The 24,291-nt window shown below is 34.6% G+C and overlaps 1 protein-coding gene across 1 annotated transcript in view; it reads right to left on the bottom strand.

The window, feature by feature from the left end:
* Positions 1-24,291, bottom strand: part of magi1b (membrane associated guanylate kinase, WW and PDZ domain containing 1b) — a 1,153,738-nt gene that overhangs the window by 1,033,888 nt on the left and 95,559 nt on the right. Inside the window, 5 exon segments of the mRNA XM_048172252.1 lie at positions 1,332-1,367; positions 2,081-2,163; positions 3,582-3,798; positions 6,742-6,948; positions 10,383-10,502. Of these exon segments, the coding sequence (XP_048028209.1) occupies positions 1,332-1,367; positions 2,081-2,163; positions 3,582-3,798; positions 6,742-6,948; positions 10,383-10,502 (663 nt within the window).

The raw sequence follows: 24,291 nt of genomic DNA, 5'->3' as shown, positions 1-24,291 counted from the left end.
TTCATTCATTTTTGTTAACGTTAGTTAATAAAAATACAACTTTTTTTCATTTTTAATTCATGTTAGCCCAGATCCATTAAATAATATTAACAGATATAACTTTTGTTTTTAATAATGTATTAGTAAATGCTGGAATTAACTTTAGAAGTATTTTTAGTTGTTAGTTCATGTTAACTAATGTAGTTAACCAATGTTAACAAATGAAACCTCATTGTAAAGTGTTACTATTTAAAATATATATTTTTAAAATAATTTGTTATGCAAAAAAATTTAATTTCACCCAAAAATATATCATTTATAAATTATTACTATATATATATATATATATATATATATATATATATATATATATATATATATATATATATATATATATATATACAATTTTTAAATTTTTTTTTTTTTATTTCTTTAATGTTGATATGTTGATTGGTGAAGAAGAAAGCGTAAATGACTACCAATAGCAACTGCTCGACAGTACGTCCCGTCCTTCCCCCACATCATTACTGCGACTCTACTGACAAATTGGCCATTAATCTGTTTGCATCCTCTCTTCCCTCTCTACAGGATCAGGTCTCTACTGTGCGACCGGATACTCTCATACCTACTGCCCACATCCCGCAGTCACGGCATCTATTTAATGGCTCCGATTTCTCAAATCAATGGCTATTGACCGTACTCTTCCAATCAGCCCGGACACAAACACAGGCCTCCTCAAGGCCACTGCCAGCATCACCTAATCCGTTACTAATGATGAATCAGTCCTTCAATTACAAAGGCACACTGAACAGCAGAAAGAGCTCTGTGTGCTTATATAGTGTGCTCTGGCGATGGTAAAACTGATTAAAGCAACAAATTATTCAATAATTTGACTGTCACCGTTAGCTCGACATAATAGTTTCGGATCTCTTGAGCTATTTGCATGCATAATGAAAACGGAACCACTCCCAGCTGCGAGAGTCCTGAGTTAAACTCTAAACGCTTCAGTGGTAGAAATAGTAACAATGAATATTTTATATCATGCAGTGCCCATGACAACACAAATGAACTTTGTTTGAAAGTAATGAAATGTGTTTTACAGTCATTCCAAAATGAATACCAAAGAACTAGATGACAGCAGTACTGAAACATAGCAGGTGCACTGTGGGTAAACGCTGCCCTTTGCACTGATCTGGGATCAATTGTGGGGTCCGTTTTCATAATCAGTTCCAGGATTCGAGCGAAAACATCTAGTCCCAAAGCAGCACAGAAGGATTGATCTACCCCACAAACATGCAGGTTATGTGTCTACGGGTTTGAAAAAAATGTTTCCCTGTGGAATAGTGGCCTACCTAGCTCATTGTCCAATTCCTCTGTATGTACCCCTTCTTCTCGAGAGGGAGTAAAAGGGGAGCAGGTGTGCACAAAGTGGGACGAGAGAAAGAGGGGAAGAGTGTCAGAAAGGCAGAGAGGGTTAGTTGATAATAAAAAGCAAAATTACAGCTCAAAGCCAAATAATTATGCCACCATATTACATAGACAGTGGAAATAACTCATTTCAAATCATACAATGAAATATTAGTGCCATTTATTAATAGCAAAATGATCTAGATTGTGTGAGAATTATTGTGAATTATTGTGTGAGATATGATGAACTAAAATCATATTTGGCATAATCATAAAACTGCTCTGGAAATCATTCCAGATTCCACCACACAGGGAAATTGGCTATAGTGGTTCAATGTTTGTTTGTGTGAGGAGATTCAATATAATCCAGACACTCCTTGTAGCATTATAGCAGCTGCCTGTCACAAGGTGAGAGTGTCTGCTATACATATGACAGCTCAAGAGCGCCATCTACAGGTCATCATGAGATTACAATGGACTTGTATAGTGTATGAGCCTGATTAAAACTGTATTTGCTATTGTGAATTTGTGACATATATTATTTCGAATTTTAGATTTACTACACTAAAAGCTTATGAACAATACCACAAAAACACTCACAAGCAAGCGTTATGAATGCATGTAATCTAAAGCACACCATGAAATTGATATTTGCACAAGCAAAACAGACAAAAACTCAACCACATGTCCATACCATCATCTTCACATTCCTCCAGGGGCTTCTGAGGTTTGTCCAGGCATCGGGGGTCTATCCAGGATGTTGTCTTTGTGTTGTGGCTAAGAATAGATGCAGAACACAGACAGTGAGGCATTGTTCTAAAAGATTCCTGCAGAACAACATCCTGTGGTCTCTTTTCTGCATTCCAGCAGACAGGAAAACATATACTAAAGATACCGCGATGTTTGATACTTCCTGTCTTGATATCTGAAAAACTGCCAGAAGCAATTTCTAAACTTAAAATAAGAAACATAAAACCATTGCAACCTAAGATATTTATAGTGCAACCTGTGTCTATACACAAAAATATCTAAATATACTGATAGTGCTCCCAAGATTTATTTGAAAAAGACAATTAGGTTACACTTAGGTTGCACAAGATTAATGGTAAGGGAGATTTAGCAGTAATTAGTGTTTTGTTATGCTAATTTAGAAGAGTTTCTGTTAATGTGGGTTTTTGGAGAATTACCATCATGGTGACAAGCGGTGCTTGGTAAGTTCATGTTACTTAGAAATGCGTTTTATTGTGTCCAAAAAGCGTCTTCACCTTACTTAAAACATTATGTTGGATCAACTTAAATAGTTGCATTCATATTGACAATTATTAAGTTCATGTTACTTAGAAATGTGTTTTTATTGTGACACCTTACTTAAAACATTATGTTGGATCAACTCAAAATATTGCTTTGAATTCATGCAATTCTCCCAATTGGCTTAAGTTAAAAATTCTAAAAATATTTTTTTTGTTGAACCAATGTTTTATTTTTTAGAGTGTAAGATTCAAAAGATCAAACCAAGTGGCATGTGCAAACAAATGATCTTCAAACTTTTCTCAGATCTGATTTCAAAAGAAATTTCAGCAAAATGTGACACTCATTGAATAAATTAGTAAATCTATTAAAAAAAAAAAACTGACAAATCTATGAAGGAATCAATTATCAATATGTTGATAAATATAATTAGATATAATGAAAATAAAATATAAAGAATTCACAGCTTCAAAAAATAACAATATTAAGTTTGCCAATTATTAACAGAAATAATGATAAAAAATTAAGTTACTGGTTTATACATTTTCAATTTCTCTATTGATTTTTCTATTATCTGTTTTCCTATTATCAATTTCAATAAATCAAAGCACATTTTTGCAATGAATTTAAACCAGTAATTTGAATTTGTTTAAATCCATTTTTATTTTAAACTTTATTTTTTTTCTTACTCATTTATGTTTTTCATTTATTTTAAAAACTGATTTTACTATTTTAAAAAATATATAAATTTAATTATTTTATATTATTCCAATATAATTGCAATTCAGTATGACATATACAATAAAATCGCTACTTGGTTTGACATTTTGTTATATATAACACAAACATTCATGCAATTTTAATGTGTGCATTGTCCAAAAACTTTTCAGGGCCACTGTAACTGTCCATCTAATAAAAGTATCATGAAGATAGTAGTTGGCTCTTACTCTATAAAGTAGACCTCTCCGTTCTCAGTGTAGGCCATCTCCCAGTTTTCAGGCAGAGGCCCCAGAGGGTCCTCTTCCGTGGGATAGCCGGGGTGTGTGTGTGTATTCTGAGAGCTCTCCGTGGTTGACGCCGAGGTGTTGTTGAGCCCGTAGGGTTGAACGTGATCGCGGGCGAAGGGCCGCACGGAGGGGTGGTCGTCCGGTTCACTCGAGTCTCCTGCATGCACACATAAGATTAGTGCACAAACACAGACCCTCTCAGTTCAACATGAGGCTCTGGACAAGAACTGCATCCCAAATGAAAGTGGCTAATGTACTTTTGCTATTGCTAATGGTTTAGAGAGTGGCACCAGGCCCCCCCTCCTTCTCACTTCCTGTAAACTCTGCAGTGATCAAACACTATTCACACTCTCCCATACACAAATACACATACCGACACCTGGTTGTCTGACACTTTCCCACCCACACCAAAAAATAAAATCACCAACATCCCCTCAAATCAACAAGAGTGTAAACAGTTAAACACTTAACCTTCTTGGAGAGGTGAGGAATCTAAACAAATCGGCTCTCAACTACATTGCATGGCCCTCCTTACTGAATTGGCTGCTTTAAATTAAACCACTCTGCCAAATGAAAGGCGTGAACCTGTATGAATAGGACAGCTTATTGCCTATTTTAAATGAAGGGCCCTAGAATTAACTTGGATACTGAACATAACAACATGCGATATAAAATATTATAATTCCCTTGAAGTAAAATATGTGATTACAGCCTGAAGTATGGATCGGAAAAATGTCATAATGCTTACAAAAACCAGCTTGTAGGATCAGGAGCAGGCACTTAATGGTATTTACATTCGTCTAGGGTGATTCGATCACAAATCATCAGATGAGATACCTTGTAACGTGTCTCAAATGCATCTCCTGCTCTGACTACACTATCTTTTCAAAAAGTTCAAGTTTTATATTCATTTTCTAATAAATTAATATATTTATTCAGCAAAGATGCATTAAATTGATCAAAAGTGGCAGTAAAGACATTTATAATAGAACTCAAAAAGTTCAAATTCAAATAAATGCTGTTCGATCTTTCTATAAATCAAAGAATCCTGAAAGAAATGGATCATGGTTTCCACCAGGGAAAAAAAACATTTTTAACAAATAATAAGAAATGTTTATGAGCATCAAATCAGCATATTAAAATGATTTCTGAATGATTATGTGACACTGAAGACTTGTGTGAGCTGAAAATTCAGCTTTACCATCACAGGGATAAATTACATTTTTAAATATACTAAAATAGACAACAGTTCATTTAATTGTTATATTTATTTATACTAATATAATATTTCTCAGTACTACTGATTTTAAAGGTGCCCTAGAACCAGTTTTTACAAGATGTAATATAAGTCTAAGGTGTCCCCTGAATGTGTCTGTGAAGTTTCAGCTCAAAATACCCCATAGATTTTTTTTAAATTAATTTTATTAACTGCCTATTTTGGGGCATCATTAACTATGCACCGATTCAGCGCGCGACCCCTTTAAATCGCGTGCTCCCTGCCCTCCCCCGAGCTCTCGACTATATTACAGTGCATTTACAAAGTTCACACAGCTAATTTAACCCTCAAATGGATCTTTACAAGATGTTCGTCATGTATACTGCATGCATGCGTCGGATCATTGTGAGTATAATATTTATTTGGATGTTTACACTTGATTCTGAATGAGTTTGAGGCTGTGCTTCGTGGCTAAAGCTAACATTACACACTGTTGGAGAGATTTATAAAGAATGAAGTTGTGTTTATGAATTATACAGACTGCAAGTGTTTAAAAATGAAAATAGCGACGGCTCTTGTCTCCGTGAATACAGTAAGAAACGATGGTAACTTTAACCACATTTAACAGTACATTAGCAACATGCTAATGAAACATTTAGAAAGACAATTTACAAATATCACTAAAAATATCATGATATCATGGATCATGTCGGTTATTATCGCTCCATCTGCCATTTTTCGATATTGTTCTTGCTTGCTTACCTAGTCTGATGATTCAGCTGTGCAGCTTCAGACATTAATACTGGCTTGTCTAATGCCTTGAACATGGGCTGGCATATGCAAATATTGGGGGCGTACATATTAATGATCCCGACTGTTACGTAACAGTCTGTGTTATGTTGAGATTCGCCTGTTTTTCAGAGGTCTTTTAAACAAATGAGATTTACATAAGAAGGAGGAAGCAATGGAGTTTGAAACTCACTGTATGTCATTTCCATGTACTGAACTCTTATTATTCAACTTTGAAAAAGGTAAATTCAATTTTTGATTCTAGGGCACCTTTAATATATTTTGATCAAACAAATGCAGTCTTGGTGTAGTAAGAGACTTCTTTTAAAAAAAACATTAAAAAAATATTACCGACCCCAAACTTTTGAATCATTCATGTCAACATTTTACTGCATTTTGATAAAGCATAAAAAAAATTTTGGCACAAAAGCGCAGCTTCAACATACACTCCCAATCTCACAGCAAACATGACATTTCGAAAGAAATGCACAATATTACTGTAGTGGTGCAGCTTTATTAACTTAACTTTAGTGTAAACCTCCTACTTGGATGGAGGAAGATGTCTTGTTTTAGTATAAATGTCTATTGACTGTGCATCACTGTTGTCCAGTACACAACAGGATAGATTTGCATTTTTAACACTGTGGACATTCGCAATTTCGACTATCTCTGAATATGTTTAGAGCAATTGAACTGTATCACAAAAGCATTGAAACCTGTAATTAGTGCTGCCCACTTGTGATCAGCAGGGATATCAATACCTCTCATCGACCAGCAGCAGCTATTGCATGTAGAAATCTATTTCATAGACAGATGCCTTCTAAGAACAACACAAAATGTAACCCATTCAATACTCTGACACAGAGTGCGAAAGTTGGCAGCGCATAACTGTCGGATCAATACATAAAGACAAGGAGAGTCCATCTTGGTGCTTTCTAACACAAACAAAAACCCTCTGCCACAGCCAGATGGCGCTCTTTCCCCCTTCCTCCCTGAATCGTAATGGCGAAGGAAGAGGAAAGCAACAAAGAAGCATCACTCTTCCCTTCTCCCATGTGCCAGACGGAAACGCAAACAAATCGTCTCACTGCTGACCTGTGAAGCTACTGTTCATTTCAGGAACCTCATCATCATCCTCAGTCTCTGTAGGCACTATTCCAGCATTTTGCATCTCATTGTAGGACTTGGTGCGGCGTGGGGTTGACTGCTGGGAACCAGGAAGGCTGTCTTGCAGAGCATCGCCAGTAATCACTTTCCCACTAGGGGGCTGGCTGGGCGGCTTGGGTGTTCCATAATAGTTACCTAGGCAACAAGAGGATATTACCAGTATTCAGAACAGGAGGGTTAAAGGAAATGCAAGACATGATGATGTGGGGTTTTTCAAATGCTCTATTATGAAAATGACTGCTTGTCTTCATGAAGTTGATGCAACTTTAATGGGAGATAATGGTATCAGTGTGTCTGGACAATCAGGCAGTATTGTTTAAGGGCAATGAGCGTGCACAATGGACAGAGCTGTCTGCCTGAACAAAAGCACTCCACATCATTAAATGAGATTTAAATTTAGAATTCAGCCACGTCAGGTCGAGTGATCAACCTTAATATTAATTAAGAGATTCATTTTGATTAAAAACAACAGCAGCACAGAGTAGAAAAAAAAAAAAAAAAAAAGATTTTAACTATTAACAAGAATGTCTTTTGTTACGTATATCTAATGGGTGCATATGTGCCCACTCTACCAGTATATATATATATATATATATATATATATATATATATATATATATATATATATATATATATATACATATATATATATATATATATATATATATATATATATATATATATATATATATATATATATATATACACACACAGTACATTCCAAAAGTTTGGAACCACTAAAATTTTTAATGTTTTTAAAAGAAGTTTCGTCTGCTCACCAAGGCTACATTTATTTAATTAAAAATACAGTAAAAAACAGTAATATTGTGAAATATTATTACAATTTAAAATAACTGTTTTCTATTTGAATTTATTTCACAAAGTAATTTATTCCTGTGATGGCAAAGCTGAATTTTCAGCATCATTACTCCAGTCTTCAGTGTCACATGATCCTTCAGAAATCATTCTAATATGCTGATCTGCTGCTCAATGAAACATTTAATGTGCACAATTGTACGAAATATTTGTGTACAACATTTTTTTTCAGGATTATTTGATGAATAGAAAGTTCAAAAGAACAGTGTTTATCTGAAATCTAATCTTTTGTAACATTATAAATGTCTTTACTGCCACTTTTGATTGATTTAATGCATCCTTGCTGAATAAAAGTATTCATTTCTTTAATTTCTTTTCAAAAAAATAAAAATAAAAATTCTTACTGACCCCAAACTTTTGAACGGTAGTGTATAATGCTACAGAAGCTTTGTATTTCAGTTAAATGCTGTTCTTTTGAACTTTCTATTCATCAAGGAATCCTGAAAAAAAAAGTACACAACTGTTTTCAACATTGAAAATAATCATAAATGTTTATTGAGCAGCAAATCAGCATATTAGAATGATTTCTGAAGGATCATGTGACACTGAAGACTGGGAGTAACGATGCTGAAAATTCAGCTTTGCATCACAGGAATAAATTACTTTGTCAAATATATTTAAATAGTACACAGTTATTTTAAATTGTAATAATATTTCACAATATTGCTGTTTTTACTGTATTTTTAATTTAAATAAATGTAGCCTTGGTGAGCAGACGAAACTTCTTTTAAAAACATTAAAAATCTTAGTGGTTAAAATCTAATATATATATATATATATATATATATATATATATATATATATATATATATATATATATATATATATATATATATACACACACACACACACTTCAGATGTAAAAAACCTCTAAGTCCGTCTGACATTTTTCTTTTAAAGGGGTCATGCATTGAGAAATCAACTTTTCCTTGAGCTTTTGATATATAAGAGGTCATCATACTATAGGAATATCCTGTAACTTTCAGAACTGAAAACTTCCTTGTTAGTCCAATAAAAGCTTTTATTGACACCAGGCCCATTAAACGGCTGATCCTGGAATGTGCCTCCAATCTATGACGTCATGATACATGACACCTTTCTAAGAAACCTAATGCTAGGAATATGGTTATTTATTTTCAACAATGTGAATGCCTTAGTTGAGCTTTATTTATTTGTATTCAGTACATTTCACTGTGAATTCTTTGGTAAATCAATCAGATTTCAGCGCAGGCTTTGCAAACAGACTTTTACGACATGGACTCGACAGTAATGCGACAACATGTAAACAACCGTGTTAAGTCTAATGCCTGATCTGATATGTAATGCTTCATGTACAGTCAGATGTTCTTTGTCTATGTATCAGTAAATCAAACCAGTGACTAAATGGTCAACTTCACATTGTTTCTCTTAGTAGGATGAAAATAATTTGTTATTTAAACAGCGATTAAATTATATAAAGAAAGCGATCAAAGAACGTTCCCTTTACAATCGCTGGAGCTGTCAATCAAACAGCAAGAATTTATCAGTGACTCGCATCAAAACTCCAGTTTTATTCAACAAATCTCTTAGTTACATCGAGTTTGCACTGTTAGTGATGATGAAAGCATTCATTAATGTGCAGAAATTGAGTTGACGAGATCACTGTTTTCATGCGTTCAACAACATGTCTGTGATCGGCTACAATTTTCATCACTGCACCTTTTCATGCCATGATCTAAATATAATGTCATAGATATAAATGTAATGCTTTTCACGATTAGTTAACCTTGAGAGCTGTAATAGTAAAAATGTACTAAAAGTTTTTGAGAGAATAATACTTAGCTGTTTCATAGGCAAAGATGATAGGCAGTCACAGCAGTGGGTGTTTACACTGTTTTAAATGGCGTTTCTGCGAGAGCGTTCAAATAAGAGGGCTAAAATCAGGGTAGGAAGGCCTTTTATTTCTAAATTATGACAATTTTTGATGTAAAAAGCATACTAAAATTTTAAGTGCACCTCAGGAAACATAAAACAACGCAGTTCATGATATTTAAAAAAAATTATCAGGCTCCTATGTTTAGGTTGAGTAATTTCACTTTAATGACAATGAAAACGTTATTAGTCAGTTATTGAAATGTCTTATTTTCAAAAATGTCACTGATAAGAGTAAAATAAAAAACATAAAAATGCTCATTTAAAACAAAAATGTCAGATGGACTTTTTTAAATGTTATGATGTAAAATAAATAAGAACTATTAAGCTTGTGCACTATTCATAGGTCACTAATCAAATCAAAGTAAATTTGATTATGTAACTGTGTAATAAATGTCATACTTTTTTTTCCACCACACAGAACAAACTAGTCCAGATTTTCCATCTCACAATCCATTTACTGTGAGCTGATCTTGATCTATGAGCTTTGGTTTAAAGTAACTAAATCTTTATATCGTTTGTATGACTTATAAAAGCAAATCCAAAAAGTTTTACAATAAATAAAAGTAACTTCTCTATGTATTTATATGAGAAAAGCAGATGTCTTCATGGCAAGGATTCAATAAGAATTTGCAATCCCATAATGCATTGCTGATCAAAGGTTTCCAACACCTTCAATGATCTTTCCAATCATTTGCGATTATTGGGATTTTAAAAAAAATATATTGTATATAAAGGCTAAGCAAAAAGAAAGTGTTTATACTCTATAGACTGCAGTTTACCTTCGTAAGATCCAATCTCCAACAGTGTCCCAGTCTGTTCAAGCTTTAGAAACTCCTCCACTGACAAAAAATTATAATCTACTCCTGGCACCTCTCCGTCACGAGGACTGCGGGTCGTACCTGTGACAAGAAAAAAAGAAGAGATAACACATAAGATAATGACAACATAAAACTGCTAATTTATGCTCAAAACCACATATACCACCATGTCTATGATTACCACCTACATCAGGGCCAACAACAACCACATGCTACAGTCTACAGGCTCCTGGAAGCCAATCGCTGGGTGTGAAATCTGTGTGAGAGAGCTTTGCACAGCTAAAAGTGAAGATGTTGTAACACCTTGATGATAATTGGTTGTAGGAGAGCAAAGTGTGCTCCCACCCCCACTGTATTGCTCTAACTACATATTAGATTAAAGTAGCTTTAGGGATCAAAGAGTCCATACGGCTGCTCTGCCTCCTCTATCGCATTCCCTTAGACCCCGTTTAGACCTTGTATTAAAATCTGTCTCTGGGAATGCAATCACAGTTGGTCAGTAATAAATACAGGTGTTAATATGATCCAAATGAATCCCAGACAATGGTAAAAGACTGGCTACTAATCTATCAACTTAAACAAAATGAAATGTTCATAAAAACCTCTATAAAAGACAATTTCAAAACATGCAAAGATCTTCATGTTGGTTTCATATTATTTAAAAAACATGTTATGATTTTCAAGAAATGTTTCATTTTAATCACTATAAAAAATGTCATGTGGTGTAACCATCAAGAAAGACGTAATCATATTTTCCTTACGCTTGAACACATGAATGAGATCTTAAAAAATATTTTCACACACACAATTATATGTAACACACACAATTTTATATATATATATATATATATATATATATATATATATATATATATATAAAAATTGCACCACATGACATTTTACAACCTGATCTAAAAAAAATTATAAAAATGTACTTGTCATAAAAAGCCCAAATTGTCCATTTTAAGAAACTCTTAATTTTGCTTATTAATATATATTTTTTAATATTTTTATAATTTTACTCTAAGAAATAATAATAAAAGTTTATTAATATTAACTACTTGACACACATTCTTTTCAAGAATTTTATTCTTTAAATTAGTTTTTTTCTTCTTCATAATATCAGGACAGTTGTATCACCCTGACATTTCCGAATATGATATGATGATGTTATGATAATGATAGGATTTGATATGATATATAATATATGATATATGATACATGACATATGATATAATCATGTAAAAAATTAAATATTGTAGATTTTTTTTAATATATTTTCAAAAAAAAAATATATATATATATATATATATATATATATAGTACAAAAAAGGAGAGCATCATGCCATTGTGTAAACAGGGCCTTGCATCACGCATTTCCTTGTTTCCTTTTTTTCTCCACACATTCTATTCGAGTGGAGTCTGATAACCCTAGAGCATGTTTATTAGACATCATGATCAATCATAATATCATCTACACACACACACACACACACACACACACACACACACACACACAGCGCTTTTACGGATGTGAAGTGCATTTGCCCCTTGCGTTGTACCTGTAATCAATATCTCTGCTGTCATAAAGCACGTCTTGTCAACACAACTGTATTTGTTTGCACATGGACACTGAGGTCTTCTGCAGCTATTTGTGATGCTGAAGGTTAAGACGGTGGCCTGGCAGTCAACACGTGTCTCACACGCTCATCCTGCTGTGTGCTGTATCTCCCCATCACTTGATGGAACTGATGAATAGCTGATATAAATAGCACCCCGCGATGGGAGATGCTCTTTGGCAGCCATCTTAGTGACACTGGTGATAAATCAAAGATGTGATGATAACTCAGTTTTCTTAACAACCTCGCTATGTAAAATTCTCTTTGGTTTACAGGCTCTATCGGCAGTGAGTATAGTGTAAAACACAAGCCCCAAAATGGATGCTGTGCAAAGCCTGTGTGTCACTTTAAATAGGAATCAGGTCTTTTTAGCCATTTCATTTAGATGTAAACTTCCATGAAATGTGTTTTCGTAGGAACACAAAAATTCTGAGATGATTTTTCCTCAAAAACTGAAAACAGCCTATATCTGCTAGAAATGTTTGAGCATATTTGTATTTAATTTCTCAAACGGTCACAGAATGTCATTTCAGTGCACAGGTAAAGTATATGTTCTACTTGGTTTGCTTTAATTAATCAACTTTATTTAACATAACAGACATGCACAAATGAGATCTGAGACATAAATTCCTGATATAGTTAATTTATGCAGCTTGTTTCTAAACAATTGAGACGAACTCATTGAGTCACGTAGTGTAATTCGTCATGTCCTGCCCCAATAAAGACGTAACTATACATGAATTAAATAAAACAGACATGAATGAGTGCATGTTGAAAATAAAAGCGCTGAATTTAATTCTCTATCTGTTGTATTTGCTCACCATTAGTCTAGAAGAAAAAGTTCGTTCATATTGCTTAGCAACTGACGGATGATCAGGAGGCTTAAGCACGGCCACTGAATGAAACTTTTGACAAGATTATCTTGTTTAAACACCCTAGATTATATTATCATTTACTACATAACAATTATTTCGCTAATACACATATAAATATAGCCTACCGCTTTGTGGAAATTAATTATTTATTATCTCCATGCGCGATCGCGGTTGATTAAGTTATAGTCACTTTGTCAGTTGGCATCCACCAATATGTTATAATCATTTTTGTGCTTTATTTTTTTTACCTCAAAGCTTTTATTTTAAAACAAAGACACTTAGTAACAGTGCACTTTAATTTTTTGGACTCAGACCCCTCTATTTATTTGTGTATAAATATAAAGGTGTTTTTTTTGTATGCAAGGAGGGAGTGATTGTTATAAATAAAATGGTTTGTTCAGCTCATTTGTGTTGTAATAATTGTCAAAAACAGAAGTATAACAGTAAATAAATATCGGTTCTGCATATCGGTTATCAGGTACATAAACATGCAAATAATCGGTATCGGTATCGGTAATAAAAAATCAATATCGGTCGATCACTAGATAACAAGATTTTTTTTTTTTTTTTGAAGAAATGAATACTTTTATTCAGCAAGGATGCATTAAATTGATAAAAAGTAACTACACTTGTAATGTTACAAAGGATTTCTATTTTAAATAAATGCTGTTCTTTTGAACTTTCTATTAATCATAATAAAAAACGCTGAAAAATAGCAGAACTGTTTTCAACATTATTAATAATAAGAAATGTTTCATGAACAGCAAATCAGCATATTATAATGATTTCTGAAGGATCATGTGACACTGAAGACTGGAGTAATGATGCTGAAAATTCAGCATTACAGGAATAAATGACATTTCAAAAAAATGTAATATAGAAAACAGCTCTTTTAAATTCACAATATTACTGTTTTACTGTATTTTAAGGTTCCCTTGGTCAGCATAAGAGACTTTTTTCAAAAACATTACAAAATCTTTCCGACACCAAGCTTTTGAATTGTAGTGTATTATATTAATGCTGACAATGACCTAAAAAGTCATTTAAAATTTTTAAATCTCTTGAGTCAAATGACTCTATGGGCCGTTTTTTAACGATCTAAGCACATGGTCTGAAGCATACAGTGCAGGTGCACTTAAGACATGTCCGAATCCACTTTTGCTAGTTAACAACGGAAAAAATGGTTGGTGCACCAAGCACATGGTCCAGTCACGGGTGTGTTTAGGGCGTAATGTGCAATAAACCAATCAGAGTGTCATCTCCAATTCCTTTTAAAAGCCAGGTACACTTGCACCATGGGCAGATTGCTATTTACATGGAAGAATATAGACACCCTCAACCTGACGAGTCAGTTTAAATACATGTGTGCTTTGTCACGATCGGTCAAATATTTAGCCAATTTCATTCGTCATTACTGCAAATAGGTAATTCTGATACATGCGATGACTATCCATTATGACATGTAGGCATTTTTATCTTTATGTACACAATAATAATCTTTTACTTTAATCTTACATAATCTTTTTTTTTTCTCAATATTTGGAGTGTACGAGCATTGTGCACCCGCCTATAGGCACATATTACATTGTGCCCTTTAAATAAAAAAATAAAAAAATACTGCGGCATTGACTTTAGACCAGGTTTTTGTTGGTCAATGGCGCAGTCATTTTCAGTTGCCTCAAAATAGCAACACGCCAACAATGCACCTGAAAAGCACCCCATTTTCAGATCAGCACGCCCATTGGCGCACAGATCGGTGCAAGTGCATTTCCTATTTAAACAACCTGGGCACTGGACGTGAAAATGATAACTGCATTGGGCTGAAACTAGCAAAAAACACTTGCTTCGCACCTGGCATCGCATTGCACCGGGTGTATGATAGGGCCCTATGTGTCTTGGAACCAACAATACTACAATATAGTCCCTTGTCTTCCATTGTTTGACAAACAGATTATCATACATGCTATTGGTTGAACCAGAAGTTCACTCAACTCAGACTGCTCAAACAAAAGAGAAACGTTTTGAAAGCAATACAGAGGTTTAAATATCATTTTTGAAGAAATCAATCCACTAACAAATGGTTTACTTATAGCTAAATGTTCAGAGCATCACACATCACCTTTATGCAATGACTCAATAACAGTATTGATGATAGATTATACATTTTCATGCTATTCTTCACTTCACTATTTGAAGCATGCAATAATACACCCTAGTTCTGCTGCTCAGAACAATAAATAGAAAAAACAGCACTGATGTATGTACACTTTACACAACACGTACAAACATGAACCGATGTCACTACTGCAAGTAGAGAAAAATATATCCACATATATATAAATAGCATGACTGTCACATGATGATATATTTTCTTGTTGCTAGGGACAACCCTTGAAGGATTCAATCCCTGAGAGCCTCATCTCTGATTTGTGAGGGGATCAATCCATTTCATATCACACACTATGCCACAGTGAAAATCAAGTGCAAAACAACCACAAAAATAAACACACCCTTTCAAGGCAAATCTCTGTTATTTACAGTAAGTCAGGCACCTGTATGAAGTAAACTTTTATATCAGACATACAACAGATTATCCATTTAAACCGGCCAGTCAACTTATTGCACTTGAAAAGCTGCATGTACCATTTCATGCACATGCTTGATAAACATGCTGAGTTAACTAAGTCGGATGTGGGATACACTTGATAGCTCCGATTTCTAACCATAAAAGCACTATGTTGTCAAAGGCTCTGCGGATGATTTGCAGTGATACGATACATTTTAGACTTAGTATTGCCGCTGAAAAGTATAAATAGCTTTTTTTTGTCAAGTATTATGAACACTGAATCACTGATGCCTTTTGTTTGCGGTGTGATGTCATTTTGAACAATTTTCTTTTCCTCCTACCTCTGTATAAGCACAACACCGATTTGTGTACAGCGGTAACCTTGGAAACAGAATACCGCTGCTGTTCCATAAAGCCGTGTGTCCAGCAAAGTGTTTTTTCGAGCGGCTAGTGTACTTTTCCAATTGTTTTCAATGGGAGCATTGTGTTTTTTAAATGCCAGGGGCCTCATTTATAAAACTTTGCGTACACACAAAACAGGCCCTGAAAGTGCGGTACACCATTTCCGATGCATAAGTTGTGATTTATAAAAACAAACTTGACGGGAAAGTTTGCGCACCTCCACGCAAACTCTGACCCATGCGTATGAATATTTTGGAGACAGAGCAGTTTGGTGACACCGATGGTGAGCTGAGGGACTGACAGCAAATGAAGGAAAACCACTTTAAATCCTAATTATGAGTCCTAATCATAAATACAGTGCATTTTCAAAATAACAGTTTAAATAAATAAAAGAATGATTTAAACTCGTGTGGAAATCAAGTTTCATTTTGATATAGACATTTACATTAAAGGTGCCATCGAACGTTTTTTTTTTTTTTTTACAAGATGTAATATAAGTCTAAGGTGTCCCCTGAATGTGTCTGTGAAGTTTCAGCTCAAAATACCCCATAGATTTCTTTTAATTAATTTTTTTAACTGCCTATTTTGAGGCATAATTAGAAATGCGCCGATTCAGGCTGCGGCCCCTTTAATTGCTCGCGCTCTCTGCCCCCTCCCGAGCTCTCGACTCTATCAATGCATAAATAAAGTTCACACAGCTAATATAACCCTCAAAATGGATCTTTACAAAGTGTTCATCATGCAGCATGTCTAATCACGTAAGTATGGTATTTATTTGGATGTTTACACTTGATTCTGAATGAGTTTGATAGTGCTCTGTGGCTAATGGGCTAACATTACACACTGTTGGAGAGATTTATAAAGAATGAAGTTGTGTTTATGAATTATACAGACTGCAAGTGTTTAAAAATGAAAATAGCAATGGCTCTTGTCTCCGTGAATACAGTAAGAAACGATGGTAACTTTAACCACATTTAACAGTACATTAGCAACATGCTAACGAAACATTTAGAAAGACAATTTACAAATATCACTAAAAATATCATGTTATCATGGATCATGTCAGTTATTATTGCTCCATCTGCGATTTTTCGCTATTGTTCTTGCTTGCTTACCTAGTCTGATGATTCAGCTGTGCACAGATCCAGACGTTAATACTGGCTGCCCTTGTCTAATGCTTGAACATGAGCTGGCATATGCAAATATTGGGGGCGTACATATTAATGATCCCGACTGTTACGTAACAGTCGGTGTTATGTTGAGATTCGCCTGTTCTTCTGAGGTCTTTTAAACAAATGAGATTTATATAAGAAGGAGGAAACAATGGTGTTTGAGACTCGCTGTATGTCATTTCCATGTACTGAACTCTTGTTATTCAACTATGCCGAGATAAATTCAATTTTTAATTCGATGGCACCTTTAATATTAAACCACTGGAATTACCTTACGCAGAAGTGAAACAAAAATTATATGAATTTCAATCACTTTTCCTGTAATTTAATGACAATGAGGAGCACTAGGAGCACAATAATTCCTCTTTAAACTAAACTGCAGATGTTATGACAAAATATTTTAGTGAGAACGATGATCAGTGATGCACTTAACTTCAAAATTTTGGAAGACACTGCTCGATTCGGTGGCCCGTCCAGTTTGGAGAGGTCCAATTATAATAGCTTACTGTACAACCGCAGCTGCAGGAGGTGTTGATGTCATGTGAAGGTATCTTCAAACAATTATGAAAATACCACTGTATTTGAAGGATACAATTTAAGGAAAAAAAATTTGAGTAAGATTTGCATGTTTCCTTTTTATAATAGCCAACTTTGTCAGTGACGTGCCGAGTCAGACAATTGTATATACATGGCAATAAATAAGTAGGCCGATCTCTTTGCACCGAAAATAGCTATAAATATCCTAAAAGATATGTTCACCTTATCAGTAAAAGTACATAAATTTGATTTGAATTTAAAAAAAATAAAAATAAATAAATACTATTTGGCCAGTGGAAGTGAATGAATCAACTCTATTCTAAAACTTTATCTGAAGTATTTTATACAATTTTGTTTTTATGGATATTTTTATATATTTATTCTAAAACAAATAGGATATTGGATGATTTTATCAATGTAATGTGTATTGCACAAATGGCATTTATTGTCCGTATCTAATATTTTCCAATGTCTTGTATTTGACAGCATTAACCTGGTGTCACGTGGATGGGAATATGCATGGAAATGATATGCAGATGAGGTTATGAATAGCAAAACTAAGTTTTGTAAGCTCTATATATGGTGATTTCGGGAAGGAGACAGGGTGGAGATGCACGTACGCACAATCTTCTACTGACTCGGATTTATAAAGGGATTTTTGCGCAGGCGTACGCATGGTTTTATAAATCAGATTTTTTTTGTGTGTATGCAGAATCTAGCTTTTGAGCGTACGTACACTTTTAGGATGAAATCTATGCAAAGTTTTATAAATGAGGCCCCAGGAGCGTAACGAGGTGCCAAGCTTCTATTTTACACTGAAGCGCTGAACTCTCAGCATTTTTTAACGGTCGCCTCGAGTTGAAGAATGATCAACTTTGGGCAAAATGCAGCGCTCATCACAGTCACTTTGCACCCAGCCATCCAATCACAGCGGAGGAGGGACGGGACAAATACAACACAGACCAACCACCACATAATCGTGCTTTTACAAAAAAAATTATCAATTCAACATCCGGTTTGGTACCTCAACTCCATGACTTTTCTGTTTTTTTTTTTTTTTTCAAACATTTAAATAAAACTGACAAATTTATTTGAATCTACTCAAAAGAACAAATGTCTTACAAATCAAACAACGTTGTCTATATTACATAATAAATAAATACTATATATTATAGTATATCATATATTTTTCAAGAAAAACATAACTACATAAATGTACACTATGTACACTTTGGGGTCAGAAAGAAGTCTCTCATGCTCACCAAGGCTGTATTTATTTGATCAAAAATACAATAAAAACAGTAATATTGTGAAATATTATTACAATTTAAAGGTGCCCAAGAATGCTTTTTCACAAGATGTAATATAAGTCTAAGGTGTCCCCTGAATGTGTCTGTGAAGTTTCAGCTCAAAATACCCCATAGATTGTTTTTAATTCATTTTTTTAACTGCCTATTTTGGGGCATCATTAACTACGCACTGATTTTTTCAGCGCGCCGCCCCTTTAATTTGCGTGCTCCCTGCCACACGAGCTCTCGATTATATTACAGCACATTTACAAAGTTCACACAGCTAATATAACCCTCAAATGGATCTTTACAAGATGTTCGTCATGCATGCTGTATGCATGCTTCGAATTATGTGAGTATTGTATTTATTTGGATGTTTACATTTGATTCTGAATGAGTTTGAGGCTATATGCTCCGTGGCTAACGGCTAATGCTACACTGTTGGAGAGATTTATAAAGAATGAAGTTGTGTTTATGAATTATACAGACTGCAAGTGTATAAAAATGAAAATAGCAACGGCTCTTGTCTCCGTGAATACAGTAAGAAACGATGGTAACTTTAACCTAATTTAACAGTAAATTAGCAAAATGCTAACAAAACATTTAGAAAGACAATTCACAAATATCACTAAAAATATCATGCTATCATGGATCATGTCAGTTATTATTGCTCCATCTGCCATTTTCGCTGTTGTTCTTGCTTACCTAGTCTGTTGATTCACCTGTGCAGATCCAGACGTTACTGGCTGCCCTTGTCTAATGCCTTTCATAATGTTGGGAACATGGGCTGGCATATGCAAATATTGGGGCATACACCCCGACTGTTACGTAACAGTCGGTGTTATGTTGAGATCCGCGTGTTTTCCGGAAGTCTTTTAAACAAATGAGATTTACATAAGAAAGAGAAAGCAATGGAGTTTAAAACTCAATATATGTCTTTTCCATGTACTGAATTCTTGTTATTCAACTATGCCGAGGTAAATTCAAATTTTGAATCTAGGGCACCTTTAAAATAGCTGTTTTCTATTTTAATATATTTTAAAAATGTAATTTATTCCTGTGATGCAAAGCTGAATTTTCAGCATCATTACTCCAGTCTTCAGTGTCACATGATCCTTCAGAAATCTGATTTGGTGCCCTAGAAACATTTCTTATTATTATCAATGTTGAAAACATTGCTGCTTAACATTTTTGTGGAAACCATGATGCATTTTTTTTTCTTTTCAGGATTCATCGATAAATAGAAAGTTCAAAAGAACAGCATTTATTTGAAAGAAATATTTTTTATTTATTTTTGAAAGAAATTATTAATTTCTTCATAAATATTATGTCTTCACTGTCACTTTTCAACAATTTAATGCACCCTTGCTAAATAAAGGTATACATGTCTTTTAAAATAATGTACTGATCCCAAACTTTTGAATGGTACTGTATGTTTACTACAGAAATGTCCACAATTTTCACTACAAATTTTAATATTTTATTTATTTGCATGACTTTTACACAATGTAAAATTTCTTGATATTTCCAGGTTTTCCATGACAGTGGAAACCCTGAATTCAATTGTGAATGGCCTTAATTATCCCTGGGTGTACATGTGACATAAGCACACTGTGTTTAGCAAGAATAAATTACAGTATAGAGTACAGTACACTTCTCTTTACAGACATTTTTTTTTTTTTTTCAAACAAAGTCAACACACATTGATGCTGCTGTTAATGCACTTATTCTAGACAACTGAAAGCTCACAGGGTGCCCAAGTACTAAATGAACCAAAGGTGAGGAGCTGTGACAACAAACATCACAATCTGCAGCTGTTCGATCCCGGCCTACACACACTCATCAGTTGTGGGTCAGTGACTATGAACAGAAGGGGTTACTGTTGCCAAATGGCATGATCCAGGGCCCAAAAGAGAAACAATTACCTAATGGGGGTTTACAACCCTCTGCTAAATGATAACCCCCTCACTGACACACACACAGCTGCGTCACAGGCTGTAGCTGCTACTACATTGCCTGGTCTCTGTATTTCCAAGCAGTAAAGTGTATGTGTATGTGCGGCTGGACACATTCTCTCTCCGGAAAAGAACAGTGGTGTTTCACAATGAATCAGCATCAGGAGTTCCCACAATGCAGCCTGGGAACATGCAACATGTGCACTCAAAAATCACCTCAAATCTGTTCATAGAAAGTGACTATAATGATGTATTATGTACTGTATATGGAGTGTTTTCTATCAAAGTCAGTTTAAATAAAAAAGAAATGTATTGTGAAGTAACCGTGATCTCACAATTATCACCTTATTTCTCACAATGTGACAGTTTTACATTTGTTTCTCATTACTGAAACTTTATATTTTGCGATTGCGAATACATTTCAACAGGGAAACCTTAAACATCCATCAGATTTCACATGTTTCAATTTTTTTTTTTCATGGAGGTGATGGTAAAGCATCCTCAAAGAGGTTGTTTCATGGAAAACAGGATTTTCCCTGCATGCACTTTTGATATAAAAGACCTCGATAGACTACGGAAAGCATTCAAAACTCAAAGAAACTAAGTTGCAAAAACAGGTCATTCATTAACATATTACCGCCCACATTTACACATCAACAGCTATTCAGTATTCAACAACATGGCCTGTCCTGATGAATGCAGTGTGAATTACACCAGTAGTTTTCATATGCAAAGAAGTTAGCCAATCATAACAAAGGTCATTTACATTTAGATGTCTTATATAAAGGCAGAGTCTCTAAAAACCACCCATTTAATTCTAATGGTCACAGAGAGGGTGCAAAATGGCCAGGTAAAGTAAAATTAAAACTGTTTTGGTGCAAAATCCTTAGCTAACATTATAAGTGGATGTCAGTGAAAAATATCCAATGACTTAAAGGTGAAGATGAAATGAATCCCTGTGGTTTTCAGTGAAAAGAAAGGCACTCTCTTCTTGTTCTAGGTGTAGTCAAGGTCTGGCAGGTCTGGCTGAGATGTTGACATGCTGTCTGATTCTGGATCAGTCTGTCAGGCAGTAATCCCCTTTAGTCTCAATGTAGCTTAAACCTGGCTGAGCTGTTGACTGAGATTATGACTGATTCTGGATCAGTCTGTCATGCTGAATGGAATTTCTTCAGCTAGCGTCAGTTTGGGTAAATTTGGGTACACACAGCTCCCTTTTTGTCCGCATGGGGATTCAAAGAGTAGATTAAGTGCATAGTTTAAATAATGTCTCTAATTTGAATATGTAGAAAATAACATTTTAAAAATACTTACCCTCAGATCAAACATAAACTACTTTTTTCCCCTTCTGTGAAACATTTTTTTTTTTTTCAATTACAATTATGGATGTACCTGAAATAAAATTGTGGGTGATATGATAAAACTATAATTATTTGCCCAACAACCAATAAATGCTGGATATAAAAATCCTACACTATTTTGTCTAAATAAAATAAATCAATCGTTTTAAAAAAGGATATTCATTAAGACGTTTGCTAAAGATTATATTTATTATTTCAATGAAACTATGTGTTTTTAGAGAGTTTAGACTTTAAAGGTGCTAAAGAGGATCTTTTCGTCGACTGAGAAACCAAAGACTGTTAGTGAGTTTTTGAAATGAGCGCAAGCGTAAGAACAACCCCCTCCTTCACAGCTCATTTCAAGGGAACGCCTCCCAAAACTCGTGCACGAGTATTGGAACACGAGTGTTTACCACCGGCATTCGCTGTGTCGTGTTAGTGGATTCATTATGTCGGACTCACCGCAGGTAACTCATAATCTGCAGTTGTTACTCCTGTCTCCTGACAAAAACATTGCATGCGGCGCCTGTAGAGTGTGGAAAGTTATTGGAGCGCGCAGCCACGCTCGTCTCTCACAAGGAACGTCATGGCAGTGATTGACAAGCCAGAGGGCCAATCGTTTACGCGATGATCGCGTAAACGATTGGCTGATGTTTTTAAGGCCCTACCTCGTGCACAGATGATGTATATTAATATTATTCCTTTCAGTGCACCTAATAAATAGTCTTTTATCAGTTAGTAAAGACAGTTTCAAGTAATATTGAAAAAATGTATAAAACAAAACATCCTCTTTAGCACCTTTAAGTGAGCGTTAGATGATGACAAAGGTAATATAAATGCAAAAATAAAGCAAACAAGCATAGAAAATTAATTATCCAATACCGACTGATATATAACCCACATCAAGTGATAAACTAAAAAAAGAATCTCCAATATAACATAGCACTGTATTATCCATTCCAAGTTACTATGGACGGGGATTGAATAATTCAAGCTTCAAAAAGGACACATAGGTATAACAAAAGTATCATAAAAGTGGTTCATTAAACTCATGCACTATATTCCAAGTGTTCAGAAGCCATAGTTTTGTGTGGCAAATTGAAGTGAGCTGAACAGGTTTAATCTGATTTGTGAACAAATCATTCAGACCAGTTTTCAAACCAGATCAAATGTTCCATTGATTCATTGAACATGCCAAAATGATTAATTGAAAATCTTGTTCAGTCTGTCATTTGACTTCAGAAGATTTGGAATCAAGCACACAATTCTAGACTAATTTTATAATACTTTTATGGTGCTTTTGATTCAAAGCAAGCACATTCTTTAAAATTACATCTTACGTATTCCATGGAAGAACCAAAGTCATACGGATTTGGAACGACACGAGGGTGAGTAAATCGTGACAGAATTTTAATTTTGGTGGTGATTTAATCCTTTAAGTGAACATGTAGTTAAGGACAAGGACAGATTCTGAGAGCTGTGAATGGAATTGAAATGAGTGCAGTGATTTGGCAGTAAAAACAGAAGCTCATTCATTCTTAATGAAAGACTGGTCCCTATTTTAAGGCATTTCTCCTCAAGTGTCTCAAATGACAAAGTTTCAAGATTTCTATACCCCCAAAAAGTTATGTATATATAATATATATATATATTCATTCCACGGTGTGCTACATTACAATTCAGCTGTTTCCACGCCAGCTCTCTGCCTTATTTTCCACAAAATGGAGCCTGATCTCTCTAAACATCTTTGCATATGACATAAATACATTCTGTGAGTAAAAAATAGCTGCATTGTGAAGTGCAAAGCCAGCAAGGAGTTTGAAAACACCAAAGGCAGACATATTTAACATCACACATTCTAAAATACATCAGAAAAACAGCAATGCCATGTGCACATCCAGCACACAAACAGGCTCTAAAAATAGCCGTGTCTGATAAATCAGTTTATTTTTGCGGCTGAGGTTGCAGGAGCACTGCAGCACCCAGCGATGTGTTCCTGAAGTTCAGGTTTCTGATATGACCTACATTCAAACTTCATTGCCTGGAGAGCAAGGAGTTCATACCGGTTTGAAACGACATGAGGATGAGTAAATGATGACAGAATTTTCATTTTTG

Source organism: Megalobrama amblycephala, linkage group LG21 (genome assembly GCF_018812025.1).
Source record: "Megalobrama amblycephala isolate DHTTF-2021 linkage group LG21, ASM1881202v1, whole genome shotgun sequence".
In the NCBI taxonomy this organism is placed as follows: Eukaryota; Metazoa; Chordata; class Actinopteri; order Cypriniformes; family Xenocyprididae; genus Megalobrama; species Megalobrama amblycephala.
Note: the sequence above shows the minus strand (reverse complement) of the source record. Positions and strands in the feature narration are given on the sequence as shown.